The sequence below is a fragment of the Macaca mulatta genome, chromosome X (genome assembly GCF_049350105.2).
Source record: "Macaca mulatta isolate MMU2019108-1 chromosome X, T2T-MMU8v2.0, whole genome shotgun sequence".
Lineage (NCBI taxonomy): Eukaryota > Metazoa > Chordata > Mammalia > Primates > Cercopithecidae > Macaca > Macaca mulatta.
Genome location: NC_133426.1, coordinates 98,573,310 through 98,588,000, shown reverse-complemented (window position 1 = coordinate 98,588,000; position 14,691 = coordinate 98,573,310). Strand labels below are relative to the sequence as shown.

General features: G+C 37.9%; 1 protein-coding gene across 2 annotated transcripts in view; it reads right to left on the bottom strand.

Annotated features, from left to right (window-relative positions):
- Positions 1-14,691, bottom strand: part of PCDH11X (protocadherin 11 X-linked) — a 732,575-nt gene that overhangs the window by 321,361 nt on the left and 396,523 nt on the right. For both annotated transcript variants that reach the window (XM_015127772.3, XM_028842286.2), the window contains exon 4: positions 7,427-7,456. In XM_015127772.3, the coding sequence (XP_014983258.2) occupies positions 7,427-7,456 (30 nt within the window). The remainder of the gene's footprint in view (positions 1-7,426; positions 7,457-14,691) is intronic.

Here is a 14,691-nt window from a genome sequence, read left to right as displayed (position 1 = left end):
GAAAATCTTGCCCAAATTATAAAAGGATTCCACTTTAATCAGGAGGGGAATATAATTAATTATAGCAAGGAATATGTGGTGAGAAAATGTAGTTAGTAGGGGGGAGATGAGCCCCTCAATTTAGTAGTGAATTGCATCAATATCTAGCAAGGGTAGCTGACTTAAGAGGAAGTCTTTTTATTTTATATATTTGTTTATTAACAAATGACTTTTACATATTTTTAAATATAAAAGGGCAGTGGCACTTAGGAAGAGACTAAAGAGCTAGATATTTCAAGATTTCAGAGGGAATAAATGAGAGGCTAGAAAGGAACTCAGAAATATATTGAGGTTACAAAAATTGTTTCTATCTTAGGATAGTAGGATTTAAAGTAATCTGCTGGTAATTCAGCCTTGGAAATTGTGAAAGAAATTCGAAAATAGTTGAAAAGGTTGGGAAAGTCATTCAAAGCATGGGATAGAAAGGTAATGAGAGGAAAATAAAAATATTTCAGAACAATAGCTGGATCCCAACTGAAACTTAGTGCTATTAACGTGTAGTAAGCTAAACCTTCAGTATAATTTTTTTTTGTTTTTTTTATTTTTTTACCTAAATGCGCTCAGTGGCTATGGATAATACATTCTGCAAGGGTAATCTACAGTTGGAAACTGGAACTCCAAACAGAGAAACCAAGGATAACAATGATGAGATGGAGAGATAAATATAACCAGGAAGAAATTTTATCAAGTGGGTAAAATGGAGAGGGACTGAGTAATTGGAGAACCTACTGAATGGAAAGCTCTAGCTAACCAGACAGGATGATATAAAGCAGTTAATAAACTTGTGATCTTAAAAAGGGAGGACTATGTTCAAAATTATGGAGACCTTGAAATCACATGAATATAAGATCCAGGGAATGCACATATGTACATGTAAGAATCACAGAATTGAGAAATGTAATATACAAAGATGTAAAACAAACCTGATATTCACCTGTGGTGATGGCTACATTAACAGTTGTAACACTGAATGCCAGGTTGTATTTTTAGTAGAGACGAGGTTGGCCAGACTGGTCTTATCGGCCCCTGCGCCTGGCCAGTAAGTATAAGTCTTGAACAAGCATGAAACTAGCATAGATGGGGAATCCCAAAAGATCAAAGTGTCCTTTACATTATCTGACATTTTTTGCCACTGACCAAATTTTCAGTCATTACCATTGAGTTAAATAAATAATCTATTCCAAAGCAAGAAGCTGTTAAGACCCTACAAAAGGCCTCACAGTGTACCTGAAGTATAATGTCCCTAGAAGCGCATAGCCATGGAACATATGTAGGATAAAGGGAAATTTTTTTTTTTTTTTTTTTTTTTTGAGACGGAGTCTCGCTGTGTCACCCAGGCTGGAGTGCAGTGGCCCTATCTCGGCTCACTGCAAGCTCCGCCTCCCGGGTTTACGCCATTCTCCTGCCTCAGCCTCCGAGTAGCTGGGACTACAGGCGCCCGCCACCACGCCCGGCTAGTTTTTTGTATTTTTAGTAGAGACGGGGTTTCACCATGTTAGCCAGGATGGTCTCGATCTCCTGACTTCGTGATCCACCCGCCTCGGCCTCCCAAAGTACTGGGATTACAGGCTTGAGCCACCGCGCCCGGCCTGGATAAAGGGAAATTAATTTCCTTAGGTGATAATGCTAAATTAGAGCTCTTAGTGTGATTTATTTTTTCATAATACTAATGAAACCCAGGCTGGTCAACATGGTAAAACCCCATCTATACTAAAAAATACAAAAAATAGTTGGGCATGATGGCACATATCTGTAATCCCAGCTACTCGGGAGGCTGAGACAGGAGAATTGCTTGAACCAGGGAGGCAGAGGTTGCAGTGAGCTGAAATCACACCACTCTACTCCAGCTTGGTGACAGAGTGAGACTCTGTCTTAAAAAAAAAAAAAAAACTAATAACACTAAACTGAATGTTTAGTATGGAAAACTGGCAAAAGAAACAAAAGAAATAGTATTTATAATCGTGCAGATTTAGCCTCATGCATTTGCTAGATCATAATACTCCAAATAGTAAAGTGGGAAAATAATCCTTCTCTAAAATAAGATATGAGAATGTATCTCTTCAGGAACATGCCATTAGAATTTGTTTTATTTAGATAACTGAAAAAATCTCAATGTTACTGCTATGGTTTGTATATGTCCCCCAAATTTTATGTGTTAGAAATGTAATCTCCAAATTCACACATGATGGAAGGTGGGGCCTTTGTGGGGGCATTAGAATTAGATAAAGTCATTAGGGTAGGGCCCCCATGCTGGGATTAGTAGTTTTATAAGTACCAGAGACACCTAAACTGATACACACGCTTGCCTTCACACCATGTGATGCCTTCCACCATGTTATGATGCAACAAGAAGGTCCTCAGCAGATGCTGGTACCTAGATATTGGACTTCCCAGCCTCCAGAACTGTAAGAAATACATTTCTTGTTTTATAAATTACACAGTCTGTAGTATTCTGTGATAGCAACAGAAAATGAGCTAAGATAGTGCCATTCTGCATTCAAAATTCTAAATTATGCTTTTAGGAGAATTTCGGAAGCAGGAACCTCCAAACATGTCTGTACTATTGCACAAAACAGCAGATGAAGAAATACCTTGGAGACACCAGCAAAATGGGTATTTTAATATATGTTGGATCAAACATTTTCATTGGCCCCCTCATCTTTATGTAGCCTTGGAGCAAATAACTACACAAATGCCAGTAATCTGGCCAATGACAGAGAATGGACAGATTTGCTTTTACTTGCTTTGTTACTATAGCTACTCTTTCTGTTATCCGTTATGTGAGCCTAAAAGAATCCGCTTTTTAATTTACCTCAGGCAGATATAAAGAAATCAGAAATATACTCCTCGGAGAATCTCAGTCAGTTCTGTTTCTGCCATATTCAGTTTAGCACTTTGGTGAACATTCTCTTTAACAAGACTGGCCATTTGTGAAAACCCTAAGGGCAATTTAGTCTCAGGCTAAGCCAAACTGGGAAGGGATCTTGAAAAAAATGTCTACATGAATGTTCAGGTTAATGTTAAATAAGGGAAAGCTGGTAGGTTGAATAAAAAGACCAGTTTGTATTCATGCAAGGAAATTTTTAAAACTATTAACAAGGTTCAAAAAATTATAATTCTTTTTTTACTTGAAAATAAGTAGGCCAGGCTCGGTGCCTCATGCCTGTAATCGCAGCACTTTGGGAGGCTGAGGTGGGCAGATCACTTGAGGTCAGGAGTTCGAGACCAGCTTGGCCAACATGGTGAAACCTCGTCCCTATTAAAAATACAAAAACTAGCCAGGCCTGGTGGCAGGCGCCTGTAATCCCAGTTACTCGGGAGGCTGAGACAGGAGAATTGCTTGAACCTGGGAGGTAGAGGTTGCAGTGAGCCGAGATCGTGCCATTGCACTCCAGCCTGGGGTCAAGAGCAAGACTTCGTCTCAAAAAAAAAAAAGAAAAGAAAAGAAGTACTGCTTACACTATTCAATCACAGGTGGCCATGTGTTGAAATCTGTTCTTCCTCCTAATTAGTAATTAGCCACATGGATACCAACTGGTTAAAGAATGAATGAACTATGACATGTGTCATTTGCTTTTTTTCTGCTGTGATTACCACTAGCTTATCTACGAAATATAACATAATCTTTTAAGAGGGGGTAGAAAAAGTGTCTATCTTTGTAACTTAAACCTCTGATTTCAAATCCAAATATAGGTCCTATTTGGTGAGTACTTTGAAGTCATTTACACTTAAATCTAGAGAAATCATTGAGAAATTATCTTCTTTGATGTTTTAGACACTAAAAGATAAAGAATTCATCTAGATACTTCATTCTTAGCTAAGATAATGTGTTGCCTTAGTTTTTTACAAATGCAAGAACCTTATACTTTCCCATACTCTGAATTAAACTGAACATAAAAGCCATATTTTATAATTCATAAAAAGACTAAAAAGGTGAAGTTCAGGAGTTCAAGAAATTAATTTAACTTTTTATAGAAACATTTGCAATAAATCCCAAGTTAATGAATATTCTGACACTTAATATATTTAAAGTTTATAGCTTCGTGAATTTAATATCCAAAATACCCTTCAAAAGGTATACATAAATGCAATGAACCAAAAATAAAGGACACCAGAGTACAGACCTAATCTCCATAGTATACGTTAACCGTATTATATTAGGCAATGGATGGGATGTATATAGACTAGTAAAAATGAGTTAATGATGGGTCTGTAGCATTATTGTAGTTGACGGAAATAACTTTTTTTTTTTTTTTTTTTTTTTTTTTTTTGAGACGGAGTCTTGCTCTGTAGCCCGGGCTGGAGTGCAGTGGCCGGATCTCAGCTCACTGCAAGCTCCGCCTCCCGGGTTTAGGCCATTCTCCTGCCTCAGCCTCCGGAGTAGCTGGGACTACAGGCGCCCGCCACCTCGCCCGGCTAGTTTTTTGTATTTTTAGTAGAGACGGGGTTTCACGGTGTTAGCCAGGATGGTCTCGATCTCCTGACCTCGTGATCCGCCCGTCTCGGCCTCCCAAAGTGCTGGGATTACAGGCTTGAGCCACCGCGCCCGGCGGGAAATAACTTTTTAAAAATTACTATTCCAGAAACATCTTTAGCGTCTTTATAATGTTAAATATATTAAATGTTACTACTAAAACACAATAAAAACACTATTTTAAAATAAAGGGATTATTTATTTTACGATTCCAAGTTGTTATCTTTTTAAAGAGAGAATTTCTGGAGACAGATTGCCTGAATTCAAACCCTGGTTTTTCTACTTGTGAGCTCTGTAACCTTAGGCAAGCCACTTAAGCTCAATGTATCACCATTCCTCATTTGTAAAATAGCCTAAAGGATTATTGTGAAGATTAACTGTATATATATATATATATATATATATGTGTGTGTATACACATTCCTATATATATGTATGCATATCTACATACATACACACACATATGTATATGTATACACACATGCACAAACATAGAGTCCTTGGAACAGAGTAAGCAGATTCGTATGTTTTTTTTTTTTTTTTTTTTAATGCTTACTTTATTATAAAAAAGCTACTGAAAAAAATAATAAACTTTCACAGTTGCCCATTTTTAACCCTCTGCTTTGTTTTTACCCAAATTTTGTCAGGTTTTTCGCTTTCCCACAGGCCCCTGAGCTTGGCTTGACACCAAACCTGAGCAACCACTAAAAAAAGTGGAATATGTCCCAACCATTAGCTTCTCAGGAAATCAGATAACAACAGACACTTTTGAGCCCACTCTCTTGTTGGTCCAGCTTCCTCTTTAAAGATTATGCTTATTGGCCGGGTGCGGTGGTTCGCACACGTAATCCCAGCACTTTGGGAGGTGGGGTGGGAGGAATAGTTGAGCCCGGGAGTTCAAAGCTGCAGTGAGCTGTGATCCATCGTGCCATTGCACTCCAGCCTGAGCAACAGAGCGATACCCCATGCTCTACCTCCAAAAAAGATTCTGCTTATCTCTGCTTGCTTGCCCTTCTTGACCTTATAAAGAAAAGCCTTTTCTGTTGAATTTTGAGATCCTTGCAGATTTTTAAAGTCATAACCTTCTCCCTATTGCAGTATTCTTTCTTCTGAACAAAGTCTCTCTCTATGTCTGTCTAGATTTGTTTTATTTGACCAAAAAAAAAAAAAAAAAATTGTCTTCACTAAGAACCTCTTTTTCCATTGGTCCTTCTATTGATTATTTACATATTGAAGTGTTTTATGTTGAAATGTCATGACTTAGGAGTTTCCTGACCTGGAACATGGGTTCATCCCAGACTTCCATATGCAGGATCCTAACTTTTAAAACAAAGACATGTCCTTATTTACATTCACTAAGCTAGAAAAATATTTCCAATATGAATCTTCTTCAAAATTTCAATGTTGAACTAACTGAGCCACAAGTTCATTTCCCAATTCACCAGAATGGTTAAGAATGTTAGAACACAAAATCCCAAAATCTGTAGACCTCCTCTCTCTTTCATTCTTTCTCGCTTTCTCTAAATATACACATAATATAATATATATACACATATTTTACACACACACACACACATACACATATAATCACACCGTACATAGTAGCAGCCAGTGACATTTTACTACCCTTGCTTCCCTCCTTTTAATTGGAGATCTTGTCTATGAACTTTTGTCTTCTGGGAGGAGCTGACTTTCAAAAATTCATCACTCCAAGGCCACACTGATACTCAGTGTGATTCAGATAGGCATTTGAAAGCACTTCGAAAGATATATTGATTTAAAACTCTCTGATGCTGTTAGTTTAGTTTATCTCTCAAACATTAATGAAAATCCCTTTTGGCATTGTATTCAAACTCCATTTTCCATTAATTCTCACACTTGATAAAGACATCTAAGGTGAACAGATTACTTTCCGCCATAGCTTAGACCATTCTCTGGCAAGTGCTTTTTCAAACATAAAGTTTAGTCTCTTAAGCTAGAATAAGATAATTTATCTTTAAAATTATATATATTTAACCTAGCAACAGCAAAGGTAAGATTCTGGTGCCTAATATGGATAGCATTTAAGGCTTACTGAATTTAATATCCAAAATGTCTTTCATCAGAAATTAAGATAAATTCATTTATTTAAACCTCAAAACATAGTAAGAAACTAAGGCATAAATGCTAGGAAAGATATGTTAATAAACAACTGGAAAACTTTATTTTTAGTGGTAGTGCAGTTTAACTAGTGAAGTTATTTAACAACATGTATGAGATAGTTTATTTGTTTAACAATAGAAACATAAATTTTTCTAGAAGACTGAACTGTTCATATACATTAGGTTGGTGTAAATGGAACTGTGGTTTTTACAGTAACTTTTAATGGCAAAAATCACAATTACTTTTGCACCAGCCTATACTTGAGCAGAACTTAAAATTTTCACATTAAAGGATGACATTCCAAAGTCCAGTTTCTCTGAGATCATCATTTTGCTGATTAACCATGTTTAGTTATATAATTCTTCACTGTGACCCTATCAAATATCATGATTTGTATTCACTAACTTTCTGCTGTCACTGCTAAAATGTGAATTAACACTAAAATGGTTCCTTTTTTATTGCTAGCATTTATCACAAAATAACTGTATTATCAGAACATTCACAAAGTGATGCTGTCAACAGTATGTTGTTTTGGCATCGTGGGAAAAGAAAGTATTGGGGGAAAATAAAATAAAATGAGACTCAAAATTGTTTCCAGAACTGTGTGATATAAAATGTGAAAACAGCTCAGCTTGACTCTTTTAAAGTAGAACCATGACATATGTTATCCTAAGTACTTACAGTTTTAACTCCATGGACTAACTACTGTAGCTTCACACAGTATAAACACAACATTTCAAAATCAATTTTCTTTGAAATTTGCAGTCTTACCTTTCCTGCCCCTTTCCCTTCGGATTTCCGCTGATTTAGGATAAAATGGAGGCAAGGGAAGCAAAGGAAAATAAAACAAAACAAAAACAAAAATTAGCTCAAATTTGGTTACTGCAAATACATTTTTTTTTTTTTTAAAGCATGTCAACATTCCCAGTGCAATAGTACACAGTTTTGTTTTTCTGCTGAAACTACTTTCGTCTCCTACATTCTTCAGTGGTTTGAGTAAAGGGATGTAACAGCATTGTAAATTTTGTGCAAAAACATGAAGAGCCACATACAAATTTCAATTGGCATAAAAAATATAAGCTTAGCTGACTTATGCATTAACCAAGAAAAGGCACCCTTCCATCTGTTATGATGTCACTTACTTTCTATCCATTTTTAATGAATGTGTCTTTATTTCAAACATAAACACATTTTTAAATTGAAACAAGAAAAGCTAGGCTCATTGAAAATTCATGATTTGGGGGTAAACATAAGAAATGTTTATACAGCATTGGGATACTATTGCTGAATTTTAAATCAATAGTTTCTGTTGTTCATAGGGGCATTTTAAATCAACTCTGTTCAACTAAATCTTTTTTAATACCATCATGGAAGTCATTCTTTTCATTTTATTTAAGACTTTTTTTCTCCCTCAACCACTTTCAGGAGACAGGTTAAGTTACTTTTTCAGATACCAGAAACACATAGACCATTTGTCCTTTTGGATTCGTTCTCCTTTGTAGAGAATTAAATTACTGAATTAAAAGTGAATCAAATGTCAACATGTCTAGCTAATGATACTCCCAAAAGTCTGTTCTCCGCAATCTTTATCTTAATTCCCCGTTCTTTTTACAGTTATGCAAAAGTTCCTTATAGAGTCTTCTTGAATACAAAGAATCACAGAAAATTGTCAAGAGGGTAGGCTTGAATCTGAAATAAGGGTAAACACTAAGAGAAATGGAGTCAACATAGTAAGAGGATGCATGCTTTCTCTCTATATTTATTTTTTCTTAATCCAGCGGCTTATTCCCAGACCAAGAAAGTATATTTTTTTCTGTCATTTTAATGTAACTTGAGTTTACAAAATTGAAATTGAGGTAAGCATTCAGATATAGGCACAAATCTATTATTCAAGAAAATAAAGTATGCTTCTTGTCCTTCCACTTCGAGTGTTTATTTTTAGCCCAAGATATTCTTATTATCTCTCTGCATCGATTAAATTCAACCATCAATGGCTGAATGATAGAATTTAATTTTCTGTGAAGTCATAGCCTGAGGATAATGCCTTGACTAATCTCTTCCAAGAAAGTGTCCTTGGATTTTTCTGTCTTTAAACAATCACTACTTATATCTCTCTTTATTATGAATGATATACTTAAACACTAGATCAAAGTATTTAACTTTTCAAAAGAAATAATCTCAAGGACTATAACATCACCAAAACTTTAACCATATCTAAGAATATAACATTAAAAAAAAATCTTCTGTTTTATAGAAACACAAAGGATCTTTTTGTTAGTTTCATTATAAATTACTTTCACAATCACAATAGATTAATGTTCAATGTTTCACCATTTATCACAAAGCAATCCAAAAGCATTAAAAATTTTAGTGAGCAAAGTGAAAATCTAAAAATGTGAAACACATCTATCTTGGTAAATTATTTCATGAATTATTAAAAAGTTAATGACTTAACCAACATTTAAGCTAATGAAGAAGTTGGGGTGAGCATTTCCTTTCCTTCTCATTTTACTGAAAAAGAACAATTCCAGAATGTGTTTATTTCCCTAAATTGTATATTTTCATTAAGAGAATTGCTTATGCTGTGCTACTTTTGCCCTTGTTTGAGAATTTCTATTGAGAAAAGCCTAAAATAGATAATGTGGGAAATATTAACACAATAGTCTTTGCATTTATCCACACCACATAGACACAACAAAATCTGTCAAATGAGTAGCTTCTAGTGCATGTCTACTAAACAAGCATTAGAATGAAAAGAAAGTACAGAAATATATTGGCAAGCAGGCAAGTAGCTTGGTAAATTGATACCCAATTTGATTATAGAAACACTAAAAAAAAAAAAAAAAAAAAAAAAAATCAATGCTGCAAGGAGAAAAAAACATGATGAAAAGCAACTGCTGTTTTCATAGAGATATGGATTTTTATACTCTTATTTATAAACTGGCCCTGAACAGGCAACATTAAATTAACAAAATAATTGTCCAAATTAAATTATATATAGTGAGGAGTGGCATAAAAGTTAATGCATCTGAATGTCTACTGGCTCAGTTTTTGCACAATATACATTAGTCATGGAGTGTCATATGTTCTTATTAACCTCCTGGTGTGAATAAATTCTAACACTTACTACCAATAGGTGAATATTTCCCTTACTGCATCTAAATTTCTAGATTGACAGAGCTATTGCATGCAACTAATGTAAAAGAGGGACAGAATGTAGTGTCCAAAATAAGTTATGAGAGAGTGGAGGCAGAGCAAGATGGTAAAATAGAAAATTTCACTGATAGTTGCCCCAACAAGGAAAACAATTTAACAACTGTCTACTCAGAAAAAAACACCTTCATGAGAACCAAAAATCAGGTGAGCCCTCATAATACCTAATTTTAACTATGTATCCCTGAAAGAGGCATTGGAGCAATAGAAAAAAAAAAAAAAAAACAGACCTGAATCGCTGACTCCACCATTCCCCAACCCCAGGCAGAGGAGGCATGATGCAGAGAGCATCTCTGGGTGCTGGAGGAGGGAGAACACGGCAATTGTGAGGCACCAAACTCAGTGCTGTTTTGTTTAAACAGAAAGGAAAACCAGAAAAAACTCAGCTGACACCATCCCAGGGAGGGAGCATTTAAATCAGCCCTAGCCAGAGAGGAATCACCAATCCTAGTGGTACAAACTTGAGTTCCTGCAATCATCGCCACCTATAGCTACAGCACTCTGTGTCTTCAAGTAAACTTGAAAGGCAGTCTAAGCCATAAGGACTGCAACTCTTTGGTGAGTCCTAATGCTGAATTAGGCCCAGAGACAGTGGGTTGAGGGAAACACAACCTACTGAGACACAAGCTGGGGAGGATAAAGGAGAGCTGGCATCACTGATCCCCTAACCCCAGGCCACACAGCCCATGTCTCCACAAGAGACCACTTCCACTTGAGGAGAGGAGATGGAAGAATGGGGAGGACTTTGTCTTGCATCTTGGAAACTAGTTCAGACAGAGGAAGACAAGCAACTGTCACAGCTGTGGGGCACCCATTCCAGGGCCTAACTCCTCAGCAATATTTCTAGACACACCTTGGGAAATAAAGAGTATCTGCTGCCTTGAAGGAGAGGACCCAATCCAGGCAGCATTTATCACCTGCTAACTGAAGAGCCCTTGGGCCCTGAATAACCAGCAGTGATACCCAAGTACTATATCAAGGGCCTTGGGTGAGATACTGACACTTGCTGGCTTCTAGTGAGACTCAGAGCATTACCAGCTGTGACAGATAAAGGGTGATATGGTTTGGATCTGTGTCCTCACCAAAATCTTATGATGAATTGTAATCCCCATTGTTAGAGGTGGGCCCTGATGGGAAGTAATTGGATCATGGAAATGGTGTTCCTGCAAATGGTTTAGCACCATCCCCTCACTGCAGTTCTCATGATAGTGAGTGAGATATCATGAGATCTGGTTGTTTTAAAAGTGTGTAGCAACTTCTCCTCTCTCTCGGTTCTTCTCCAAACATGTGAAGTGCTGCTACACCTTTGCCTTCCACCATGATTATAAGTTTCCTGAGGCTTCCTGAGAAGCAGTAGCCACTAAGCTTTCTATACAGCCTTCATAACTGTGAGTCAATTAAGACTTTTTTCTTTATAAATTATCCAGTCTCCAATATTTATTTATAGCAATGCAAGAATGGACTCATGCAAAAAATTGGTACTAGGAGTGGGGCATTTTTACAAAGATATCTGAAAATGTTGAAGCAGCTTTGGAATTCGGTAACAGGCAGAGGTTGGAAGAGTGTGGAGGGCTCAGAAAAAGAAAGGAAGATGAGGGAAAATTTGGAAATTCCTAGAGACTTATAAAATTGTTGTGACCAAATTACTGATGGTGATATGGACACAGATAGCCAAACTGATGAGGTCTCAGAGATGAGGAGCTTATTGGGATCTGGAGCAAAGGTTACCTTTATTATGCACTAGCAAAGAACCTGGCAGCATTGTGACTGTGCCCTAACGATCTGTGGAACTTTGAATTTGAGAGTGATGATTTGGGGTATTTGGGGGAAGAGATTTCTAAGCAGCAAAGCATTCAAGATGTTGCCTTGCTGCTTCTAACAGCCTATGCTCTTACATGTGAGCAAAGAAATGACATAAAACTGAAACATATTTTAAAAGGAAGCAGAGCATAACATTTTGAAAAATGTGCAGCCTGACCATGTGGGGGGGGAAAAAAAAAAGCTCAATTTTCAGGGGAGGAATTTAAGCTGGTGGTAGAAATTTGCATAACTGAAAGGAAGCCAAGTGTTGATAGCCAAGACAATGAGGAAATCATCTCAAAGGCATTTCAGACACCTTCATGGTAGCTCCTCCCATTATAGGCCCAGAGACCTAGGAGAACAGAATGGTTTAGTGGGCTGTAATGAGGACCCTGCTGCACTGCACAGCCTCAGGAGACTGCTCCCTGAATCCCAGTGTCTCCTGTTCCAGACATAGCTAAATTGGGCTCAGGATGCTGCTTCAGAGTCCAAGACATAAGCCTTCATGGTTTCCACATGGAGGTAAGCCTGCAGGTACATTGAGTGCAGAAGTTAAGACTTGAGAGCCTCTGCCTAGATTTTTAGAGGGCGTATGGAAAAGCCTGGATTTCCAGGCAGAAGCCTACTCCAGGGGTGGGGCCCTCATGGAGAGCCTCTACTAGGGCAGTACAAAGGGGAAATGTGGGGTTGGAGCCACAATACACAGTCCCATCTGGGTCACTGCTTAGTGGAACTGTAAGAAGAAAGCCATGATCCTCTGCACTCCACAATGGTAGATCCACCAACAGCTTGCACCCTGTGCCTGGAAAAGCCACAAACACTCAACACCAGTCCATGAGAGCAGCCTCAGGGGCCGAACCTTGCAAAGCCACAGGGGCAGATCTGCCCAAGGCTTTGGGAGCCCACCCTTTGCACCAGTATTTCCTGGATGTGAGACATGGAGCCAAAGGAGATTATTTTGGAGCTTTAAAATTTAATAACTGTTCTGCTTTATTTTGGACTTGCATGGGGTCTGTAGCCCCTTTCTTTTGACCAATTTCTCCATTTTTGAAAGAGAGTATTTACCCAGTGTCTGTAAGACCATTGGATCTTGGAAGTAACTAACTTGTCTTTTATTTTACAGGGTCATAGACAGAAGGGACTAGCCTAGTCTCAGATGAGACTTTGGACTTCGGATTTTTGAGTTAATGCTGGAATGAATTAAGACATGGAGGCCGGGCACGGTGGCTCAAGCCTGTAATCCCAGCACTTTGGGAGGCCGAGACGGGCGGATCAGGAGGTCAGGAGATCGAGACCATCCTGGCTAACACGGTGAAACCCCGTCTCTACTAAAAAATACAAAAAACTAGCCGGGCGAGGTGGCGGGCGCCTGTAGTCCCAGCTACTCGGGAGGCTGAGGCAGGAGAATGGCGTAAACCCGGGAGGCAGAGCTTGCAGTGAGCTGAGATCCGGTCACAGCACTCCAGCCTGGGCGACAGAGCGAGACTCTGTCTCAAAAAAAAAAAAAAAAAAAAAAAGACATGGGGGACTGTTGGGAGGCATGATTTTATTTTGAAATGGGAGAGGCCAGGGGCAGAATGATATGGTTTTGATCAGTGCCCTCACTCAAATCTCATGTCTAAATGTAATCCCCATTGTTGAATGTGGGGGCTGATGGGACATGACTAGATCATGGGGGTGGAGTTCTCATGAATGGTTTAGCACCATCCCCTTGGTGCTACTCTCATGATAGTGAGTTATCAGGAGATATGGTTATTATAAAAGTCTGTAGCAGTTCCTTCCTCCCTTGTTCCTTCTCTGGCCATGTGAAGGGCTACTCCTCCGTTGCCTTCCACCATGATTGTAGGTTTCCTAAGGCCTCCCTAGAAGCAGAAACTGCTATGCTTCCTGTACAATTGGCAGAACCATGAGCCAATTAAACCTCTTTCCTTATAAATTATCCATTCTCAGAAATTTCTATGTAGCATTGAAAGAATGGACTAATACACAGGCTGAAATTCCTTCTGCTTGAAAAAAGCAGAGGGAAAAAAAGGAATAAAAAGAATGAGATCATGTCCTTTTCAGGGACATGGATGGAGCTGGAAGCCATTATCTTCAGCAAAGTAATGCAGAAGCAGAAAACCAAATACCACATGTTCTCACTTACAAGTGGGAGCTCAATGATGAGAGCACATAAACACAGGGTGGGGAACAACACACATGGGGGTCTGTCAAAGGGTTGGGGATGGGAGGATGAAGAGCATCAAGAAGAATAGCTAACGTATGCTGAACTTACTGTCTAGGTAATGAGATGATCTGTGCAGCAAACCACCATAGCACACATTTACCCATGTAACAAACCTGCATATACTGGACATACACCCTTGAGCTTAAAATAAAAGTTGGGGAAAAAAAGGAAAGAAAGATCATTTGTTATCACCAAGTGGGATTTATTCCAGGGATACAAGGATGATTCAATGTACACAAACCAATCAATGTGATACATTGTATCAACAGAATGATAGACAAAAACCATACGATCATTCCAATTGATGCTGAAAAAGAGATGATAAAATTCAATGTCCCTGCATGATAAAAACCTTTGAAAAACTGGATATAGTAGGAACATACATCAACAGAATAAAAGCCATATATGACAGACTCACAAGTAGCATCATACTTAATGAGAAAAAAAACTGAAAGCCTTTTCTCTAAGATCTGGAACACAACAAGGATGCCAATTTTCACCACTGTTATTCAATATAGTACTGAAAGTCCTAGCTAGAGCAATCAGACCAGAGAAAGAAATAAAGGGGAACCAAATTGGAGTGGAAATAGTCAAATTAACCTTGTTTGCAGATCATATGATCTTATATATGGAAAACCTAGACTCCACAAGAAAATTATTGAACTGATAATTAAGTAAAGTTGTAGGATTCAAAATGAACCTACAAAAATCAGTAGCATTTCTATATGCCAACAGGAAACAATCTGAGATAGAGATAAAAAATGTAATCCCATTTATAATAGCCACACATAAACAT